The 22,739-nt window shown below is 41.4% G+C and overlaps 1 protein-coding gene across 2 annotated transcripts in view; it reads right to left on the bottom strand.

Annotated features, from left to right (window-relative positions):
- The window catches only part of LOC137320244 (arf-GAP with SH3 domain, ANK repeat and PH domain-containing protein 1-like), a 417,474-nt gene that overhangs the window by 13,565 nt on the left and 381,170 nt on the right, over positions 1–22,739 (bottom strand). Inside the window, exons 25-28 of one of the 2 annotated variants that reach the window (XM_067982011.1) lie at positions 18,861–19,037; positions 8,124–8,193; positions 5,340–5,404; positions 147–838 (exon numbers count right to left, since the gene is read on the bottom strand). In XM_067982011.1, coding sequence (XP_067838112.1) covers positions 147–838; positions 5,340–5,404; positions 8,124–8,193; positions 18,861–19,037 — 1,004 coding nt within the window. The remainder of the gene's footprint in view (positions 1–146; positions 839–5,339; positions 5,405–8,123; positions 8,194–18,860; positions 19,038–22,739) is intronic. The other variant, XM_067982012.1, reaches the window with a different exon arrangement.

Below are 22,739 nucleotides of genomic sequence, written 5' to 3' on the forward strand. Positions count from 1 at the left end.
TTATATATGGTGCTTGAATAAGGAAAAATTATGCATTTTTTTTGTAATAATAGCCATAAATAATTAGAGTTTGCTTGCCCCATTTAGTTACCTCCCTAAATGCATGACTACAAATTAAATTCAACATGAAAAAAAAATACACTCACTGTATTTATCTTCCTAGGTAGGGGCACAGGGGTCTCGGGTAGACTGGGAGATGTACCATTGGCATCCTCGGATGGTTGTCTCTGTGGTGTGTCTCCTGTCTGTGGTTTTGGAGGAATCTCTTGAGCCTGTGGCTTTTGGAAGTCATCCAAAAGCCCAGGTTGGGGCTTTTGGATGACTTCTCCCACCTGGGGTTTTTGAGGGATTTCTCCTGGCTGTGGCTTTGGTGGAAGATCTTTGGGCTTCTGGGGCAAGTCTGCGGGATGCGGCTTCTGGGGCAAGTCCGCGGGATGCGGCTTCTGGGGCAAGTCCGCGGGATGCGGCTTCTGGGGCAAGTCCGCGGGATGCGGCTTCTGGGGCAAGTCCGCGGGATGCGGCTTCTGGGGCAAGTCTCCGGGCTGCGGCTTCTGGGGCAAGTCTCCGGGATGCGGCTTCTGGGGCAAGTCTCCGGGATGTGGCTTCTGGGGCAAGTCTCCGGGATGCGGCTTCTGGGGTAAGTCTCCGGGATGCGGCTTCTGGGGCAAGTCTCCGGGATGCGGCTTCTGGGGCAAGTCTCCGGGATGCGGCTTCTGGGGCAAGTCTCCGGGATGCGGCTTCTGGGGCAAGTCTCCGGGATGCGGCGGCTTCTGAAAGGTCTCTGGACTGGATTTATCCACTGAACTGTGATGGATACTATCGATCTTTCTCAGGGATACTAGCAATAAAGATGGGTACAAAGATTAGCGTTCTTTTGATAAGGTGCTCACTGTAGTTATAAAACTAAGCATCACTAAAAACATTCCTCCACCTTTTAGCAAAGAGTACCAAATACAGAGCTTATGGAAAACATTCTACGAGCAGTTGAAATGTAATAAGAGACAAATATAATAAACGGTTGCTTCGAAATGAAAATAATTTTCTGATCAAAATATAAAACTTTTATTTTAACGTGTATATATAAATATATATATAATAAAATATTTTATGTATGTATGTATATATATATATATTTTGTATATATACCATTTCTCCCCTTCCCATAATTTATCTAGCTCTCCTTCAACTTATGGATGTGGACCTTTCTAAAGCCACCATTAATGTCTCTCCATATCACCTGACAGAAAGCAAACTTCATTCTCCTGCAGATTTTCACTCTCCCTGAGATGGGATGTTCTGCTACTAAGAGATGCTCAATATAATGACCTAGCAGAAAACTGGGAAACAAAAACTTCACTCAATGATTGGGGTAAGCAGGATTTGAATGTCAACTGAAGTTGGCATTTGAACCGTTGTTCTTATGACCAGTGCAGGACTCCAGGACACTCTCACTACAAGGCTATTTCCTCTTTGCTAGCCCCTCCTCCCAAATATTCAGCTACTTCCCTGCCAAAACTTCAAATTTGTTTTTTCAATTTTCTCCTATCTTAAAAGTTGTTGGCCCATACTGGGGTAAGCTTCATAGGTGTCACATCCCCCCAAGTATGTTATTTAAATGCCCATTCTTCCTGTGAGAGCCCAGACAGTGAATCTTGGCAGGCTATTCATCCACTGGAGGGCATTACAGCTGACCCCAGCATCGTTCTCATCCAACATCTACACACGCACTTTCCAGCAGCAGTCATTGGATAATAATTAGAAACAGGAATTCTGGCTGATTTTCACCTTCTTAACCCATGGAGACTGAATGCAATTTTTGGAATCCCTGCTGCTCTCAATGAAGTATTTTTCAAGTGCAGTCGCTGTTGTAATGTGGGGAAGTGTGACAGCATAGCAAGGACATATGAACATTAGTGAGATAAATCATTAGATAATCTGTTTTAGTGATGCTGGTTAGAATCATAGAATGGTTACAACACAGGAGACCATTCAGCCCGTTGAGCCCGAGCCGGCTCTCTGCAAGAGCAATCCAGCTAGTCCCACTCCCTCGCCCTATCCCTGCAATTTATTTTCCTTCCAGATCCTAACCACTCACTGTGTAAAAAAGTTTTTCCTCATGTCATCTTGGTTCTTTTGCCAATCACCTTAAATCTGTGTCCTCTGGTTCTTGACCCTTCCTCCAATGGGAACAGTTTCTCTCTATCTACTCTGGCGAGACCCTTCATGATTTTGAATACCTCTATCAAATCTCCTTTCAACCTTCTCTGTTCCAAGGAGACCAACCCCAGCTTCTCCAGACTATCCACATAAGTAAAGTCCCTCATCTCTGGAACCATTCTAGTAAATCTTTTCTGCACCCTCTCTAAGGCCTTCACATCTTTCCTAAAGTGTGGTGCCCAGAACTGGACACAATACTCCAGTTGTGGCTGAACCAGTGTTTTATAAAGGTTCATCATGACTTCCATACTTTTGTACTCTATGCCTCTATTTATAAAGCCCAGGATCCCGTATGCTTTTTTAACCGCTTTCTCAGCCTGTCTTGCCACCTTCAACGACCTGTGTACATATACCCCAAGATCTCTCTGTTCCTGCACCCCATTTAGAATTGTACCCTTTAGTTTATATTGCCTCTCCTCATTCATCCTACCAAAATGTATCACTTTGCATTTCATCTCCACCTGTCCACCCATTCCACCAGCCTGTCTATGTCCTCTTGAAGTCTATCACTATCCTCCTCACTGTTCACTACACTTCCAAGTTTTGTGTCATCTGCAAATTTTGAAATTGTGCCCTGTACACCCAAGTCCAAGTCATTAATAAAAATCAAGAAAAGCAATGGTCCTAGTACCGAGTCCTCGGGAACACCACTGTACATTTTCCTCCAGTCCAAAAAACAACTGTTCACCACTACTCTCTGTTTCCTGTCACTTAGTCAATTTCGTATCCATGCTGCCATTGCCCCTTTTATTCCATGGGCTTCAACTTTGCTGACAAGCCTATTATGTGGCACTTTATCAAATGCCTTTTGGAAGTCCATATATACCACATCAAACCTCTCTGTTACCTCATCAAAAAACTCAGTCAGGTTAGTTAAACACAATTTGTCTTTAACAAATCTGTGTTGGCTTTCCTTTATTAATCCACACTTGTCCAAGTGACTGTTAATTTTGTCCCAGATTATCGTTTCTAAAAATTTCCCTGCTGCTGAGGTTAAACTGATTGGTCTGTAGTTGCTGGGTTTATCCTGACACCCTTTTTTGAATAAGGGTGTAACATTTGCAATTCTCCGGTCCTCTGGCACCACCCCCGTATCTAAGGATGATTGGAAGATTATGGCCAGTACCTCCGCAATTTCCACCCTTACTTCCCTCAGCAACCTAGGATGCATCCAATTAGGACCTGGTGACTTATCTACTTTAAGTACAGCCAGCCTTTCTGGTACCTCCTCATTATCAATTTTTAGCCCATCCATTATCTCAACTACCTCCTCTTTAACTGTGTCTTTGGCAGCATCTTCCTCCTTGGTAAAGACAGATGCAAAGAACTCAGTTTAGTACCTCAGTCATGCCCTCTGCCTCCATGCGTTGGTCTCCTTTTTGGTCCCTAATTGGCCCCACCCCTCCTCTTACTACCCGTTTACTATTTAAATGCCTACAGAAGACTTTTGGATTCCCTTTTATGTTAGTTGCCAGTCAATTCTCATACTCTCTTTTTGCCCCTCTTATTTCCTTTTTCACTTCCCTTGAGGGATAAATATTGGTCATGACACCAGGAGAACTCCCCTGCTGATCATTTGTTTCACTGTTGTTTGGGGAGCCTTGTTGTATGCAAAATGGCTGCTACTTTCACTTGCACAAGAGTGTCTACATTTCAAAGTAATCAATTATGTGTGAAGCACTTTGAGACAGGGCTTTTAAGGCACTATATAAATGCAAGTTTAAAAAAAAATTGGTCTCCTATAATAAGGGCAGAAAAAGAACTCTCTTGTAACTGTTTCCCTCGTTTCTTAACATTCTACTTCTTTCCATGTAAGTTTATTTTGGTCCGTGTTCCAACCTATTTTTCACTCTATATGGCTCTTGAAACTTCTTATCGTGGTGTCTGAATCTCTGTTCATATCTGATTCTCTGTCTCTTTTCTTTCTCTCTATCACTCTTTCTGTAAGTCTCTCCTTCCCAATATGCCTGACGTTCTCAATTTCTATATCTTACCTTTCCTTAAGTCCAGGGTACGCTACATGACAGAAAACACCATGTGCATGGTCAGAGATCGGTATCAGGATGGTAGAAACAGGCTAATGGGAGCTGGAGCAAATTAACTTGGGACGTTGGGAATGGGGTCTCAGGCTAGGAGGAACATAGCAGTGGTTACCCTGGCATACGGACAGTGTTTGAAAATGAAATGTGAGATCTGAGGTCTGGCAACACTCTGGGGATGGGGGGGGAACAAAGAGTCCTGAGATCTGCCAGCATTCAGTGAGGGATGCCATAACTAGGGTGTAGGAGTCCGGGGTCTGCCAGCATTTAGAGAAGGCAGGGGAGGAATGAGAGGCTGGGGTTAGGCGGCGCAGAAAATGGCTGACTGCACTTGAATGTCTGCAGCATTCTAGATTGAGAGGGGGCTGGAAGGAAGTGGGGAAGCTAAGACATAGGGCTCTACGCAGCATGGGGATCCGCTAAGGGTCATGTGCATGTGCTGTAGTGTTTGGTGAGCCACAAGGGAATTGTAGTCCTGGACACTTCATAGATATCTGGCCCAAGGAACTAAGCAGAATGCAAGGCCAAGCCCCCCCCCCACCCCAAGAGAGAGGAGGCTTGTGCAAGCAACATTTGTTGGAAATTTTAGAAGATGGTATCTGCAAGTTGATGATTTAGTTTTTTTTCAATTCAAATTTTAAAATTTTGTGTGCTTTTATGTTACAAATTTTATTTTTTGGGGCACAATGTGGGTGGGTGGGGAACCAGCCTGGTGCTAAAATGATTTAAGAATTTTACAGGGGTGTGATTGGTTCCTTTCCAATGGGATTTTTTTTTGTTGAGATAGTGATGTGCATTGTGACTTTGTGAGTATGTGTTCTTTCATGAGTGTGAAATGTGAGCCAATTGGCATGCTTTGTACCCTATGGAGACACTGGACACATACCAGATGCAAAACTTTTAGTTAGCTAGATTCCACAGGCATTTCATAAATATCTCAGACAGAAAGAATAGCAAATAATGCATTTTAGCGAAGAAAGGCTCCAGAGTAAGAGCCAATTATGAAAAATTTTACAATATAGTGTTAATTTATAGGATTAAACATTTGGATGCTAAACTCAACTTACACATTTTCAACCGTACCTTTTTGAGGTAGTTTTGGAAGCACTCGTGGGCCTAAGGCAGTTTTTGAGGTTCCAGTTCCAGTACTGTACAAGGAAACCAAAGGCAGTGATAAGTTAAAATATTGCTAACTATGTGTGAACCATGCTTCCAAGAGGAAAATAAAAGCATACAAACTTTTGAAACTCCCATTCTGTGTTGACCCGGTTCATTTCTCAAACATGAATGGGGACTTTATGTTGTCGGCAATAACATTTCTTACGCACTTTGATATAGTATGTGAATGGGTCAACTATTACAAAATGAAGAGTACCCACTTATCCTCTGGGGAGTCAATGGATTGTTGCATAAGTATACTTGAAATTAATTTTTAATCTTTTTGCTTATTTAAGAAATTCTGTTCAAATATTTATGTTGAAATCTACTAAACTGTATCATGTAACACAAACACAAAATATTGCAAACATGCCTTTTTTTGTGTGTCACGTGTGCAAAGATCACACAAATTTTTTTTTGGGAGACAATAAGGAAGCGCAGGCCTCATTTCAAGTTCAAGCAGGGCCATCAGAGGTGGGCCTTCAGGGAACGGGGCTACGAGATTGGTGCACTTGAATTTTTTTTTTCTTTTAGTGGGACCAGAGACCTGTTTTGGAGGGAGCTGGAACAATACAGAGGTTGCATTTTGAGAGACAACCAGGAGGACTGGAGAACAGTGTTGCATGAATTGCAAAGAGCAAGACTACATGCAGGAGCACAGCTTTTAAAATTAAAGTTTTAACATTTATGTTGGTTTCTTAACTTTTCCTGTCCTGATTTCCACCCCAAGTAGCGTGCTCAGTAGCAGTGTGTGTGACGGGCAGTTTCTATATATAAATGTAGACGTAAGAATTTATAATGGAAATATAAAAATAGGGACAAAATATATGACTTTAAAATGAGACCGAATTATATCTGTGTACTCTGGTCGAATTATCCTTCTAACCTTACTTCACTTGAAGCCTACACTTGGTTTTGACTGTCTGTGTACAATGCCACGGGAGATAGAAACATAGAAAATAGGATCAGGAGCAGGCCATTCGTGCTTAGAACCTGCTCTGCCATTCAATATGATCATGACTAATCCTCTATCTCAATACCATATTCCTGCTCGCTCCCCATACCCATTGATGCCTTTTGTGTCAGAAATCTATCTAGCTCCTTCTTAAATATACTCAGTGACTTGGCCTCCACAGCCTTCTGTGGTAGAGAATTCCACAGGTTCACCACGCTGAGTGAAGAAATTTCTCCGTATCTCAGTCCTAAATGTGCTACCCCGTATCCTGAGACAGTGACCCCTCGTACTGGACCCCCCAGCCAGGGGAAACATCCTCCCTGCATCCAGTCTGTCTAGCCCTGTCAGAATTTTATATGTTTCGATGAGATCCCCTCTCATTCTTCTAAACTTGAGTGAATACAGGCCGAGTCGACCCAATCTCTCCTCATACGAGAAATGAACTAATTTTATATATCTAAAAAAACCTAAAAGTTGCACATCAATTCTGCTGATCATAGTTCCTTATTGTTCTAGATGAACATTTGTTTTTTTTTAAACTTTCAATTTTATTTTAAATAATTTAAAATATTTTACCGTGACCATGACTTGCTAATTACATGATTTAACAAATTCCTGTCAACAATGAGCATTTTCACATGTGTGAATTTGAATCCCGTTGAACTCTACAAGAACACTATCTACAAGAGACTATAGTTTACAATGTTATGCGAATGGTGGTATCATATTGTGGAGGGAATTTACACTGTTTAGATGTTTCCTTTCAACAGGGATTCTAGAGCTCAGATTATAAAAAACCTGGTGGAAAGTGGGAAAGATGGGTTGGTTGCAAGGAGTTGGACACTTACTGAGCTACTCATAAAACTGGTCCCATTGGAAATTGGAACTCGAGATTACGAGGGAATGAAGATGAGTGGCTGGGTGATTGACAGCTCGAAGCCCAAGTGCCCAGGTAACTGACAGTCTCACATATAGGGAAGAAAGAGCGGTCTGTGGCTAGAGTCTTGAGAAATTGCTTATACAACACATTGGAACTATACTTGACTGTATTGGAAACCAGTTAATTTCTGTATATGGATCAATCATAACAAACAATAGAATTAGCACCCACATTATTCAATAAAATGCTAGAGCAACCACTGAAGTAGATAATCTTCATTATGGCAAGTCAATTTTATATTGAACGAACATTCGCACATAACAAATGTTTAAGCTTGCCAAGCTGGCATGTGTTATACAGGCTTGACTGTATTTACTCGTTTCTTCTTTCTCTTGGCTCCCACAATCCATTTTGGGTGTGAGAGTACATTTAGAAGAATGGGGACATTTTCTCAGTCAATTGAAAGCCCAGAATTAGACTGATGCAAAATGTGATCTGATCAATCATTGATGTCAAACCGGGAAGTAGTCTACCAAATGAATGTGATGGTAGGCAGCCAATTAGAAACATCTGTCCTATTATGCCAATCAATGAGCTGCTTATTTCTTCTCTCAAACAGTATCAGTACTTAAATTATAAAGCAGTAATTTTAACTTCAGTGATCATAAAACAAATGTGACCTCCAACAGGCTTTAGTCAGCCGGTCCTTTTCAGATATACCTACAGCTGTAATAAAGGTATTCTTTATCAGTTTATAACAATTGATGGAAATTTCTGACTTCAAACAGAATATTGCTCCTTTTGTTAAGAAAGGAGGGTTCATCCATAATTTGGTTTAAAAGTCAACTGTGTGCAATAAATGGTCTATATTTACCTTGATTGTTGAGGCAGCCCCTCAAACTTATTTCCTGTTCGGTTTGGCTGTGGGGGACCAGAGTCAGTGCCTAAGAGACAATTATGTTTTAGTTTGGTTCAGCATTAATGTAGATGGGAATATAGAAGCCTACAATGTCAAACCACCAAAAATGGATGCAAGCACATTCGGATACCAAAAGTGAAGCACCAAGAAGCAGTACCCAGAACCCATGTAATTGATATTTAACTCTAGCTTTGCAGCTTCTTCAAAGTTCATTCTACGAATTGCAGGGGAAAAAATTAGAAATCAACATCATGTGTATTAATAATAGTTAATTTTAAAATTCTGGACTACAAGCATCTTGCATTTAAATCCCTAATCACCCACTTCCTGGCATTATTTCACCTTTTTAAAATTTCATCAATGAAGTCATTGGTGACACTAATTAGTTGGCAAATCATTAACCATTTTGCTAAGATCACAAGCATTTTTTGTCATAAGATGACAATGTCAAACAGTTTGTGGACATAATTGGAAATCATGCTTTTTTATTTTCAGCAAAATTTAGCATTACATAAACTCCTTTGTTTAATCATTGGTAAAATCTTATATTTTTAAATGAATAAAAAAAAATTGAGTTGATATTTCTAACTTTGCCATATTGTGCACCAAAAACATATTGTGATACAAGGCTGCTAATAATGTCCCCAAAATGAATAATAGTTGTAAGCCAAAAAAAGAAAAGCTTGCACAATCACAAAATGTTTTACTAGTTGATGAAATTATACAAATTAATTAGTGTCAGGAACTAGATTAAGATTAGAGCATTCTACATGTCAACACAAACTGGATGGAGCTTAAAGTTTTGTGTTATTCTATCCCTGCATCTAGAACGGAATTGTATAGAACATGCATACTTTCCTAACTAAAAGTACAAATACTTTTCTGGATTCTCAATTTTGTACTTATTATCTTAATTTTGGTATGGAATTCTATTTAAAAGGGTAAGGAAAATCCAGTACTTAATATTCAAAATATTCCTCCTCTATAGAAAATGTATCTATACTAAAAATCTTACATCTGCTTGCACTTCCTGGCAATTTGTTCCCCCATTATAAATTCCTATGGATATTGACTATGTAAGCTTGTCATACTGTAATTACACTCTGCCCGCACACCTCCAGTGGAGGTACTGCAGCACCACTACTTATAGGAGAATGCTTTTGGCCCTCCATTCGCCATAATACTTCTGCAGCTGTCAATCTGCTCAATCACTTCCTCTGAAAGTAAAACCCTTACTCTCTCTTACTCTGATTGAACTTGAGGGAGCGAAGGTGGGGGCAGTACCAGGGGGAACAAAGGCCATTCATCGCCAGATCTGGCTGGACCACAGTAAGTACTACTGGGTCCTGCTCTCTTTTGCCAAAACTGCTTACTATTCTACAATCATCTTGGAATACAAAGATAATCCCTGACTGCTTTTCTCCACTACCAGCCGTCTCAATAAACCCTCTCCCCTGCCCCCTTGCCTCCAAAAATGTGCGAGGAGCTCATGAACTTCTCTGTCACTAAGATTGAGACCATCCATTTGGCTGCCACTGTCACATTCCCCCCCCTTCCCCACCAAGTCAAACTTCCCCCAAGGTTCCCCCACTCTAGCCCTAAATCCGCATCTTTCTCTAGTTTCTCTCCTAATGCCCTCTCCAGGCTCATCTTGTCCATGAGACCTACGTCCTGCTCTCTTGACCCTATTCCCATTAAACTGCTGACCACCCAACTTCCTGGCCCCCATGCAAGCTGACATTGTTAACAGTTCCCTCTCCTCAGGTACGGTCGCTCTCACTTTCAAACTGCCGCCATCAACTCTCTCCTCAAAAAACCCACCCTTGACCCCTCTGTCCTTGCAAACTACCGCCCAATCTCCAACCTCCCTTTCCTCTCAAGTTCTTGAATGTGTTGTCGCTTCTCAAATCTGTGCCCATCTTTCCTGCAACTCCATATTTGAACCTCTGTAATGAGGTTTATGATACTGCCATAACACTGAAACAACCCAATCAAAGTCACAAATGACATCCTGTGAGACTGTGGCTACGGTGCACTATTCCTCCTCCTTCTCGACCTCTCTGCAGCCGAGGATATGGTCGACCACACCATCCTCTTCCAACACCTCTCTTCCGCTGTGTAGCTAAGTGAGACTGCCCTTCCTGGTTTGACGCTTACCTGACCAATCATAGCCAAAGAATCTCCTGCAATGGCTTCTCTTCCTCCCCTTCCCCATTCCCCCCCACCCCCACCCCGTACCGTTACCTCTGGAGACCCAAAGGATCTATTCTTAGCCCGCTTCTATTCCTCATCTAAATGCTGCCCCTTGGCGACATCATACGAAGACATGACATCATGTTATATGTTGACAATACCCAGTTCTACCTTTCCACAACCTCTCTTGACCCATCCACTGCCTCTGTGTGGTCAGTCTGCTTGTCCGACATCCAATCCTGGATTAGCCACAATTTCCTCCAATTAAACATTGGTAAAACTGAAGCCATTGTCAATGGCCCCCACACAAACTCCGTTCTCTCGACACTGATTACATTCCCTTCTCAGGCTGAACCAGACTGTTTGCAACTTCGGTCCTATTTCTATTCCTGATCTAAGCTTCTGACCCCACGTCCTCTCTGTCACAAAGAATGCCTACTTCCACCTCCACCAGATCACCCGTCTCCACCCCTGCCTCAGCCCATCTGCTGCTGAAACTGTCAGCCATGCTTTTGTCACTTCTAGACTCGACTATTCCAATACTCTCCTGACCGGTCTCCCAACCTCCACCCTGAATAAACGTGAGCTCCAAAACTTTGCTGCCAGTATCCTAACCCACACCAAGTCCCACTAATCCCTGTGCTCGGTGACCGACCGACATTGGCTCCCGGTCTATCAACACCTCGAGTTTAAAATTCTTATCCTCATGTTCAAATATCTCCATGGTCTCACCCCTTCCTATCTCTGAATCCTCCTCCAGCCCTACAACCATCTGTGAATGCTGCATTCCTCTAACTCTAGTCTCCTACAAAAACTCCACTCTCCCTTTGCTCCACCATTGGCAACCGTGCCTTTAGCCATCTAGACCCGAAGCTCTGAAATTTGCTCCCTAAACCTTTCTACCTCTTTCTTCCTTTGACCCTCTTTAAGACCTATCTCTCTGACCAAGCTATTAGTCACCATTTCTAATATCTCCTTCATTGGCTCTGTGTCAATTTTTGTCTGATTATGCTTCTGTGAAGCGCCTTGGGACGTTTTCCTACATTAAAGGCGATAATATAAACGCAAGTTGTTATTATAATTACATTACAAGTTAACATAGGTAGAATCATAGAATCTTACAACACAGAAGGAGACCATTCAGCCCATCGTGCCTGTGCTGGAACTTTGAAAGAGCTGTCCAATTCAGTCCCACACCCCAGCTTTTTCCCCGTATCCCTGCAAATTAGTCCTCTTCAAGTAAACGTCCAATTGCCTTTTGAAAGTTCCTATGAAATCTGCTTCCACCACCCTTTCAGGTAGAGCATTCCAGATCTTAACAACCCTCTGTGTGAAAAATTTCCCCTCTAGTTCTTTTGCCAATTATTTCAAATCTATGACCTCTGGTTACCAACCCACTTGGCAGAGGAAACAGTTTCTCCCTATTTGCTCATTCAAAACCCCTCATTATTTTGAATACTTCTAGAAGGTCTCCCCTTAACCTTCTTTGCTCTAAGGAGAACAATCCCAGCTTCTCCAATCTCTTCACATAACTGAAGTCCCTCATCCCTGGTATCATCCTGGTAAACCTCCTCTATATCCTCTGCAAGGCCTTGACATTCTTCCTAAAGTGTGGTGACCAGAATTGTACAAAATACTCCGGCTGAGGCCTAACCAGTGATTTGTAAAGGTTTAGCATGACTTCCTTGTTTTTTTATTCAATGTCACTATTTACAAAGCCAAGTATCCCATACACTTTCTTAACAGCCTTATCAACTTGCCCTGCCACCTTCAAAGATTTGTGACTATGCACTCTAGGTCCCTCTGCTCTTGCACCCCCCCCTCAAAATAATACCATTTAGATTATATTGCCTCTCCATGTTGCTCCTCCCAAAGTGCATCATTGCACACTTATCTGCATTAAATTGCATCTGCCATGTGTCTGCCCATTTTACCAGTCTGTTTATCTCCTCCTGAATCTATCCTGCTCACTATTTACCATGTTGCCAAGTTTTGTATCATCTGCAAACTTCAAAATTGTACTCCCTATACCCAAGTCATTTATATATAATAAGAAAAGTAATGGGCCTAATACTGATCCCTGGGGGACCTCACTGCATACTTCTCCCCAGTCAGAAAAACATCCGTTCACCACAACTCTCTGCCTCCTATCTCTTAGCCAATTACATATCCAAGTTATCACTGTCCATTAATCCCATGTACTTCTGTTTTCCAAATAAGTCTGCTATGTGGTACTTTATCACATTCTTTTTGAAAGTCCATATATACATCTACTGCACTACCTTGATCAATCCTCTAATTCTTCATCAAAGAACTCAATCAGGTTAGTCAGACACGATTTGTCTTTAACAAATCCATGCTGGCTGTCCCTTATGCTTCTCCAAGTGAGAATTAATTTTGTCCTTGACAATGGTCTCTAGTAGTTTTCCCACCACGGTCATTAAACTGACTAGCCTGTAGTTACCAGGTTTATCCCTCTCCTCTTTTTTGAATGGGGGTGCAACATTTGCAATCCTCCAGTCCTCTGACACCACTTCCATATCAAAGGAGGACTGTGGTCAGAGTTTCTGCTATCTCCACCCTTGCTTCCCTCAGCAGCCTAGGATGCAACCCATTTCGATCGGGTGACTCGTTAACTTTGAGTTATGCCAACCTATTTAGCAACTTCTTTCTATCCATTTTTATCCCATCCAATATCTCCACTCACTTCTCCTTTACTGCGACATTAACTTCATCCTCTTCTTTTGTGAAGACTGATGCAAAGTACTCGTTCAGTACCTCAGTCATGCCTCTGCCTCCACAAGGAGATTTCCTTCTTTGTCCCTAATTCGCCCTACTATTCCTTTAACTTTCCTTTTACTTTTTATAAGTTTATAAAATATTTTTGGGTTCCCTTTTATATTACCCACTAATCTATCTTTGCCCTTCTTATATCCTTTTTCAATTTCCACCTGCATTCTGCCTCGTTTTCTACTGTATTCTGTACCTGACATTTGACATAAACCTCCTTTTTTTGTTTTATTTTAACATCTATTTCCATTATCATCCAGGGAGCTCTAGTTTTGGATGCCCTATCTTTCCTTCTTATGGGAATATGCTTGGTTTGTACCCGAAGCATCTCCTGCCCTGCTCATTTACTGTTTTCTTGGCCAGTCTTTGTTTCCAGTCCATCTGTGCTCGATCCCTTCCCAAATCACTGAAATTGCCTCTCTTCCAGTTGGGTATTTTCACTGTTGATTTTTCTTTGTCCCTTTCTGTAACTACTTTAAACCTAATTATATTATGATCACTATTGCCCAGATGTTCTCCCACTGGAACATATTTCACTTGCCCTACTTCATTCTCCAGAACTAGATCCAGCACTGCTTCCTTCCTTGTTGGGCTAGAAACATATTGATTAAGAAAGTTCTCCTGTACACATTTTAAGAATTCTTCACCTCCTTGCCCTTTAAGCTTTTCTTCCCCCACCCCGAGTCTATATTAGGGTAACTGAAGTCCCCTACTATTACTGCTCTTATTATTTTCACATTTCTCTGAAACTTTCTTCTCTATCTCCTTCTCACTATTTGGGGGTCTATAGTAAACACCCAGCAATGTAACAGCTCCTTTTCTGTTCCTTAACTCTAACCAAATAGATTCAGTCTCTGAAACCTCTTGTTTATAGGCCCTCTGTAGAACTGTGATATTATCCTTGATCAATACTGCCGCCCCCCACTTTCTTTTTTCCTTCCCTATCCCTCCTGAATACATTGTAGCCAGGAATTTAGTTCCCATTCCTGCTCACGTTTAAGCCAGGTCTCCGTTATAGCCACTATACCATAACCCCATGTGGCAACTTGTGCCTGCAGCACATCAACCTTATTTACAACACTCCTCACATTAACACACATGCATTCCAACGCCATGCTAGTCTGATTTTCTTTTTTCCCTCCATGTAATTCCTGCTCTTTCTACACTATTCTTTATTCTGTTGCTAGTTGTCCCTCCTAATTTTCTATGCACCTTGTCTCTCCCCTCTGCTGCCACGTCCTGGTTCCCCTCCCCCTGCCAAATTAGTTTAATCCCTCCCCCAAAGCACTAGTTAATCTCCCCGCGAGGGCTTTGGTTCCAGCCCTGTTCAGGTGCAACCCGTCCTGCTTGTACACTTCCCTCCTGCCCCAGACCTGGTCCCAATGCCCCAGGAATCTGAAGCCCTCCCTCTTGCACCTTTTCTCCAGCCAAGCATTCACCTGCACTATCTTCCTGTTTCTGTACTCACTCGCATGTGGCACTGGGAGTCATTAGAGATTACCACCTTTGAGGTCCAGTTCTTGATCTTGACTCCCTGCGTGCAACATCATGGGAGACTCACTAGTAATATTATAAAAATGAAAAGGAAAAACTGCAAATGTTGGAAATTGGAAATAAAAACAGAAAATCCAAGATATGCAGAGGTCAGTCAGCATTCATAAAGAGAAAAGACAGGTTAAGACGTTTCAGGTGGATACCTTTCAATAGAACACAAAGGGCGCACACCCAAATCATAACCTGTCTTTTCACTTTATAGATGCTGATTGATCTGTCTTGTATTTCTAGCATTTTCTGTCTTAATTATAAAAAGGGATGGTACCTGTATTGAAATACTGTTAAATCTGTTGCTTCACATAAACCTACCATTTATTCCCAATCTTCTTTATCTTCAGCAATTCCAGTGATGACAACTATGGAGAGGGGCTGCCTGGAGCCAAAATACCTCATTTTAATGAGGGCCAGAACTTCGGACTGGCCTGAGAGTCAATCCAGAGGCACCTGACTCCACAAACACACACTCTTGGTTGCCTATATTTGCTCAGTACAATAGCGATGTTATGATCACAATGGATTACTTTATTGTGTATCTTTGTTTTCTAAGTATGGGGGAACATGGTGATAATATGCTTCATATATTTTAAAAACTAAAAATCTGTGTACAAAAAGAGCAAAAGCAACAAGAATTCATCAAATGGACAATTTCTGAAGTTAGTTGCAGGTACAATGTTCCTCATTATTTGAAAGAAGTTCAGCTTCCACATGCAAATAGGATTTACAACATGCAGAGAAGAGAAAAAAAAATCACCTAGGGGTATAGCCGTTTAATAAATTTGAAGCCCTGTCTGTTGATTTATATCAGCTGCCTTTTCCCACACTCTTATATTTAATGCCTTATTCTAGATCACTACTCTCTTTGACCAGAGGAGTAAACACATAAAATTCAAAATCTGACAGAAACCAGGTCAGAACAAAGTGTAGGCTGTATTTGCAGAGGTTGACATTCTATCAATAAGGTATACTATACCCAAAGAAGGCAATTTCTTCCTAATTTGACCCCCACATAAAAACACAATTATAGCAAAGTAGTACAGAATTCTACCACTTACTAAAGTATTCAGCCTTGTGTGAAGCACCGCTGTTAAAGTGCTTGTCCTCAGCTGTCAGAGCAAGTTAATAATGCATAGTTAATGCACATAAGTTACTCCCAGGTACCTGCCTCACAGATAATATTAACAGCGACCCTTGGAATGCTGGCTTACAAAAAGTGATCATCAAAAATGAACTAACCTTTTCTGCTAGTTTCTGTCTTGCTAGGAATGACAGGTTGTGTTACACTCTTATAGACATTTGACTGATCTCTGGTTAGTGATGGGTTTACCTGGGTGCTTGTACTTCTAGGTAATACTTATGGTTCTGTTAAAGCGGAAAAACTAAAGCTCACTTCAACAAACTGATACATCAAGGAATTAATATGAAGTGTTGACGAAATCTCTAATCGGCACACCTTTACTGACTTAAAATCACTCCTCTAAATTTTGGGCTAGATTCTGTGACATGGTCTCCCAAACAATATCTTACCCAAGGATCCAAAAAGACAGAGTCCATTTACTCAAACAGCTTTCCACCAGAATTTCCTCTATGTTTGGATAGCAGTGACTTAAGTCACAGATGGTGGTTGAGAGGAGGCACAGCTGTTTTTTTTCCTTCCTGGCTCTTGTTGTTCACGCTGTCTGGATTATTGAATTGTAGAATAGTAGAATATAGCCTCCTTTCACCTTTTCTTATAACTTAAATTTCTGATAATCTAAATCATCGTTGTTGTTTGCAATAACACCCTTCTGATGACTAGGTGAATGTAACTACACACAGCATTCCAGATTGGGTCTGACCAATGCTCTTTACACAAGAGAATCTCTTTTTAATTTGTATCTTATTTTTTTCTAATGAAACCCAACACCCCATTTGCCATTTGTTAAAGTACAGCTAAGTACTGACTCATGGTTTCACAGATTTATCCACTATAACCCCTAGATTTCTTTCCTGATTAGCATGCTCTTACTAATTATTAAAATTTAATAGAATTACATAGAGTCTACAGCACAGAAATAGGCCAATTGGCCCAACTGGTCTATGCCGGCATTTATGCTCCACATGAGCCTCCTCCCAACTCTCTTCATCTAACCCTATCAGCGTAGCCTTCTATTCCTTTCTCCCTCGTGTGTTTATCTAGCTTCCCCTTAAATGTATCTATGCTATTCGCCTCAACTACTCCTTGTGGTAGCGTGTTCCATATTCTTCCCACTCTTTGGGTAAAGAAGTTTCTCCTGAATTCCCGATTGGATTTATTGGTGACTATCTTATATTTATGGCTCCTAGTTCTCGTCTTCCCCCACAAATGGAAACATCCTCTCTACGCCTAACCTATCAAACTCTCATAATCTTAAAGGCCTCCATCAGGTCATTCTTCAGCCTTCTCTTTTCTAGAGAAAAAAGCCCCAGCCTGCTCAGCCTTTCCTGGTAATTATATCCTCTCAATTCTGGTATCATCCTTGTGAATCTTTTTTGCACCTTCTCCAATGCCTCTATATCCTTTTTAGAATATGGACAATGCAATGCACAATGCAAGTGTGGTCTAAGCAAGGTTCGATACAAGTTGAACATAACTTCCCTGCTTTTCAATTCTATCCCCCTAGAAATGAACCCCAGTGCTGGTTTGCTTTTTTTTTGAAATGGCCTTATTAACCCGTGTCGCTACTTCTAGTGATTTGTGTACCTGAACCCCTAGATCCCTTTGCTCCTCTACCCCATTTAGACTCTTATTTTCCAAGACGTATATGGCCTCCTTATTCTTCCTACCAAAATGCACCACCTCGCACTTTTCATTTGCCAATTACATGCCCATTCTGCAAGTTTATTAATGTTTTCCTCAGCATTTACTATATTCCCCAATTTGGTGTCGTCTGCAAATTTTGAAATTATACTTCTGATTCCCGAATCCAAATAGTCTATGTAAATGGTGAACAGTGGTCCCAGCATCGATCCTTGTGGAACACCACTTCCCACCTTTTGCCAGTCTGAGTCGCTACCCTTAACCTTCTACTCTCTGTTTTCTGTTCTGTAGCCAACTTGTTATCCATTCTGCTACTTGTCCCGACTCCACAATCGATGGTCCCTCTTTTGGTTTTATATTAATTCTTAAGTCTTTGTCTACCAGATCTCTGAAAATCACTTCAAAGACTTTCTCTATAACTTATTGTTCTATAGTTTCCAGCCATGTCTCTTCACCCTTTTTAAATAAGGGGATTATGTTAGCCATTCTACATCTTGAGAACCCTCTCCCCAGTGGAACAAAACCATCAAAAGTGCCAATTTAAGCTTCACTGTTTTAGTTCCCAACTCCTTCAATGGGTGCAAGCTATCTGGGCCAGGTAATTTGCTTATTCCAAGTTCAAGGAGCTTGGTTCAGGAGTCCATACCGAACCCTGAAATAGCCAGCCATGTCCAATAACACAGCAGCCTTGGGCTACAATCCTGGCTATTGTGGACTACTGCAAAAGCTTGGCTGTTCAGGTAATATTACTCATATTAGCCTGAGTACTCTATCTGAGTATTGCATTAATCAAAGTGGTTTATTTCAAATGTCAGTCAATAAGCTCAGTACGGTGTCATGGGGCTCTTCTAAAAGTAGCAAGTGAAATTCCTCCTGTTGATAATTTAAGCAAAAACATGTTCCCATTTTCTACTCATCTGACCGTGACATTTCACCAGCTTAATCTATTTTGTGAAAAGCCAGCTAGAGACTATAAACAAGGGTTCCTCAGATTCTCCCACATTATTTTATGGTACACCACATAGAATGAAAAAACTGGACACCAATCAAAAGTGCTATGGGCAATGGGGGAAAACATAATGGTGCGGTCCAGAATGACAGAATGAGAACTTACATACGACAGATTTGGATGATGATCATTTGACCAAAGTAGCACTGCAAGGGTGTCAATTTTTTAGTGTCAATGTCCCCAGATGATTTTGTTTCCCAGCACTAATGACAGCAAATTCTATTTATATGTGGAGGTTCAATGAACGAGGAAGAGTTAACTTTTTGCAGTTTTCCCCTTTAATATCATTTCTATTTTTAATAAACAGTAATACGATTTTCTGCTCCCTACATTAACTTTACTTAACTAACTTAATATAAGAAAAACTCACCCCAAGGAATCAAACCTTTATTCTGGGGACCATGAGGTAGCGGGCTTGGTGGGTCAGATAAGGTTCGTTTGTGTCCAGGGGGTGGGGGCGGTGGCCTCTTCTTTGATAGAGTGGAGCTGCCAGTTGTGACCTGGGGGCTTACAGGAAGGACTGAAGGAGGGACTGGGCCATGTGGAGCTGGAGAAGCACAAAAACATAGCTGACTACTGCACGATATGTGAAGTAAGAGCTGTTATGAAAGCAAGCAATAACGGTGCAATGGAGGATCAAAAGCAAATCTAAAATAATCAACCTCTTCCTGTCCACAACTGACTAAAACTGATGAACTGAAAGCAAATTCGCTCTTCAAAATTGCAAAAATGATTATATAATTGTACATACAATGCTCATACCTACCATTCCAAATATTACTAGTACAGCAAGATTACAGTTTCAAAATTTGTAACATTTAGAATTATAAACAAAGGGAAAATTCACACCTTGACAAATCACTCTTGGAGAATATAATATTAATGATGTGCTGCATCTCGAAGCTGGGTTCCCAAATGTAATAATTTTATTTTTTTCCCCCCATCTTTTACTAAGTGTCAGCTTGGCTCAGGGGTACCATTTGCACCTCTAAGTCAGAAGGTTGTAGGTTCAAGCCCCACTGCAGGACTTGAGAACATAATCCAGGCTGTCACCTCAGTGCAGTACTGAGGGAGAGCTGCATTGCAATAGATACCTCAGACGTAAAACCAAGGCCTGTTCACGTGGATGTGAAAGAACTCATGAACTGGAGAAGAGTTTCCCCAGTGTCCTAGCCAATCAGCATTACTCAAGCAACACCATCAGACTAACTAGCTGTTTATCTTATTGCTATTTATGGTACCTTGCTCTGCATATATTTGTTGCCATGTTTTTCTATGTAACAACAGTGGCTACACTTCAAAAGTCACTCATTGGCCATGAAGTTGCTTTAGGGCATGCTGAAGATGCCAAGAGTGCTCTACAAATTCAGGATCTCTTTATTTTGTATCAAAATAAAGGGGTCATTGCACAATCCTGCACTCCCAGCAGGGAGCTACGCTTGCTGGTCACAGAAAAGGACTACACCACTGCAGCTTTGATTTTCCAACCTGCGCTCCTTGCAAGCATGGCTATCTGCTGGGAGCACAGAATCGTACAATTGCCCTCACTATCCCATATCAAAAGGATCCCCCTTTCTTCCCCTTTTTATTTTTGGCAAAGTTAAATTAAGTGCTACAAATTAATCTGCCACAGACTGCGGAGAGACTGCCACATTCATTTTGGGATGACCATTGATCTGCCAGTGTGTTACATCAGATATCTGTGGCCTGTATTTGATTTTACATTTGTGAAGGAAAATAGCAATATACTAAAGATTCTGGATTGTTAGAATTTAACAAATACAATACTTAGCAATATTTCTTATTCCCGCTAAGGTCCTATGCCTGCATATATTGGTACAAAAATGCAAATAGTATTGTTACTTCAAGTTCTATATAAACACAACATTGAACTAAATTGATTTATATTAGTGCTTAGGAGAGATAACATCAGAAATCTGAGAACAATGGCACCTAGCCAATATTTATCTTTTTCAGTTGTATTATAGTTTTTCTCACCTTCATTACATTTTATAAAAAAACAAATTAGTTACATTTATATTCATTTAAATATCACTTTTTTTCTTTTTAAGTATTATCAACCTAGCTTGAATCAGAAGTACTGCTTTTTCAAGTACTGTTTTTAGAATTAGAGTTGCATGCATGAAACAGTGCCTTTGAGCTAAATTAGTAGGGAAGAATCTTTAGCTTACAGAGGCTGTATTAATTTGATTGGTTTGAAGCATGTTTATTATAGTAAGATATGATAGCACAATGGGGCCGAAATTCCTATTTTAAAATGGGTAAATGCCGTATTTGGTGAAAACTGTAGGAATGCACATAATTAAAAGTATGATTCCTAAGAAAGCAATTTTGTTAGTGCCAACAAAAGAAAAATCAGCCAACAATGGATCCTTTTACACTTCTCAAACACCAACCGATCCACTTAACTGATACAAATGTCAAGAGATTTGTTAATCTAGCTGTGGTGTACCTAACTGTAAATGAAAATAGCTGAATACCAGCAGAGAAATTTCTGATTTATCTAAAAGACAATGCTTACTGGTAGTGGCAGGCTTGACTTTTCTGTACAGCAAGGATAGAAGTGCAGAACATTTAAAGATGTTAATTTTGACACTGGTAGCAATCTGATCAAAACTATTTTGATGTACCACGTTAAGTTTTGGATTTTCAAGGGTATGGCAGCATAGTGTTTATGTTACTGGACTAGTAATCCAGAGGCCTGGTCTAATAATGCAGAGTCATGAGTTCAAATCCTGCCACTGCAGCTGGGGAATTTAAATTCAATTAATTAAATAAAATCTGGAATTAAAAAAAACTAGCATCAGTAATGGTGGCCATGAAACTACCAGATTGCCGTAAAAACCCATCTGGTTCACTAATGTTCTTTAGGGAAGGAAACCTGCCATCCTTACCCGGTCTGGCCTATATGTGACTCCAGACCCACAGCAATGGGGTTGATTCTTAATCGCCCTCTGAAATGGCCTAGCAGGCCAATCTGTTGTAAAATCCCGCTACAGAAAGTCACAATAAGAATAAAACCAGACAGACCACCAGGCATCAGATCACTAGTCATCGGACACGACAACGGCAAAACAAGCCCAGTCAACCCTGCAAAGTCCTCCTCAGTAACATCTGGGGACTTGTGCCAAAATTGGGAGAGCTGTCCCACAGACTAGTCAAGCAACAGCCTGACATAGCCATACTCACAGAATCATACCTTTCAGCCAACTTCCCAGACTCTTCCATCACCATCCCTGGGTATGTCCTGTCCCACCGGTAGGACAGACCCACCAGAGATGGCAGTACAGTGGCATACAGTCAGCAGGGAGTGGCCCTGGGAGTCCTCAACATTGACTACGGACCCCATCAAATCTCATGGCATCAAGTCAAACATGGGCAAGGAAACCTCCTGCTGATTACCAGCTACTGCCCTCCCCATAGCTGATGAATCAGTCCTCCTCCATGTTGAGTACCACTTGGAGGAAGCACTGAGGGTAGCAAGGGCACAGAATGCCTATCACCAAGAGCGGCTCGGTAGCACCACTACTGACCGAGCTGGCTTGAGTCCTGAAGGACATAGCTGCCAGACTGGGCTTGCGGCAGGTGGTGAGCGAACCAGCACGAGGGAAAAACCTACTTGACCTCGTCCTCGCCAATCTACCTGTCGCAGATGCAGCTGTCCATGACAATATTGGTAGGAGTGACCACCGTACAGTCCTCATGGAGACGAAGTCCTGTCTTCATACTGAGGACACCATCCAACGTGTTGTGTGGCACTACCACCGTGCTAAATGGGATAAGATTCAGAACAGATCTAGCAGCTCAAAACTGGCCATCCATGAGCGATCAGCAGCAGCAGAATTGTATTCCAGCACAATCTGTAACCTCATGGCCCGGCATATTCCTCACTCTACCATTAGCAACAAGCCAGGGGATCAACACTGGTTCAATGAGGAGTGTAGAAGAGCATGCCAGGAGTACCTAAAAATGAGGTGCCAACCTGGTGAAGCTACAACCCAGGACCACATGCATGCTAAACACCAGAAGCAACATGCTATAGACAGAGCTAAGCGATTCCGCAACCAATGAATCAGATCAAAGCTCTGCAGTCTTGCCACATCCAGTTCTGAATGGTGGTGGACAATTAAACAACTAAAGGGAGGAGGAGGCTCCGTGAACATTCCCAGCCTCAACGATGGTGGAGTCCAGCATGTGAGTGCAAAAGACAAGGCTGAAGCATTTGTAA

Source organism: Heptranchias perlo, chromosome 3 (assembly GCF_035084215.1).
Source record: "Heptranchias perlo isolate sHepPer1 chromosome 3, sHepPer1.hap1, whole genome shotgun sequence".
Classification (NCBI taxonomy): domain Eukaryota; kingdom Metazoa; phylum Chordata; class Chondrichthyes; order Hexanchiformes; family Hexanchidae; genus Heptranchias; species Heptranchias perlo.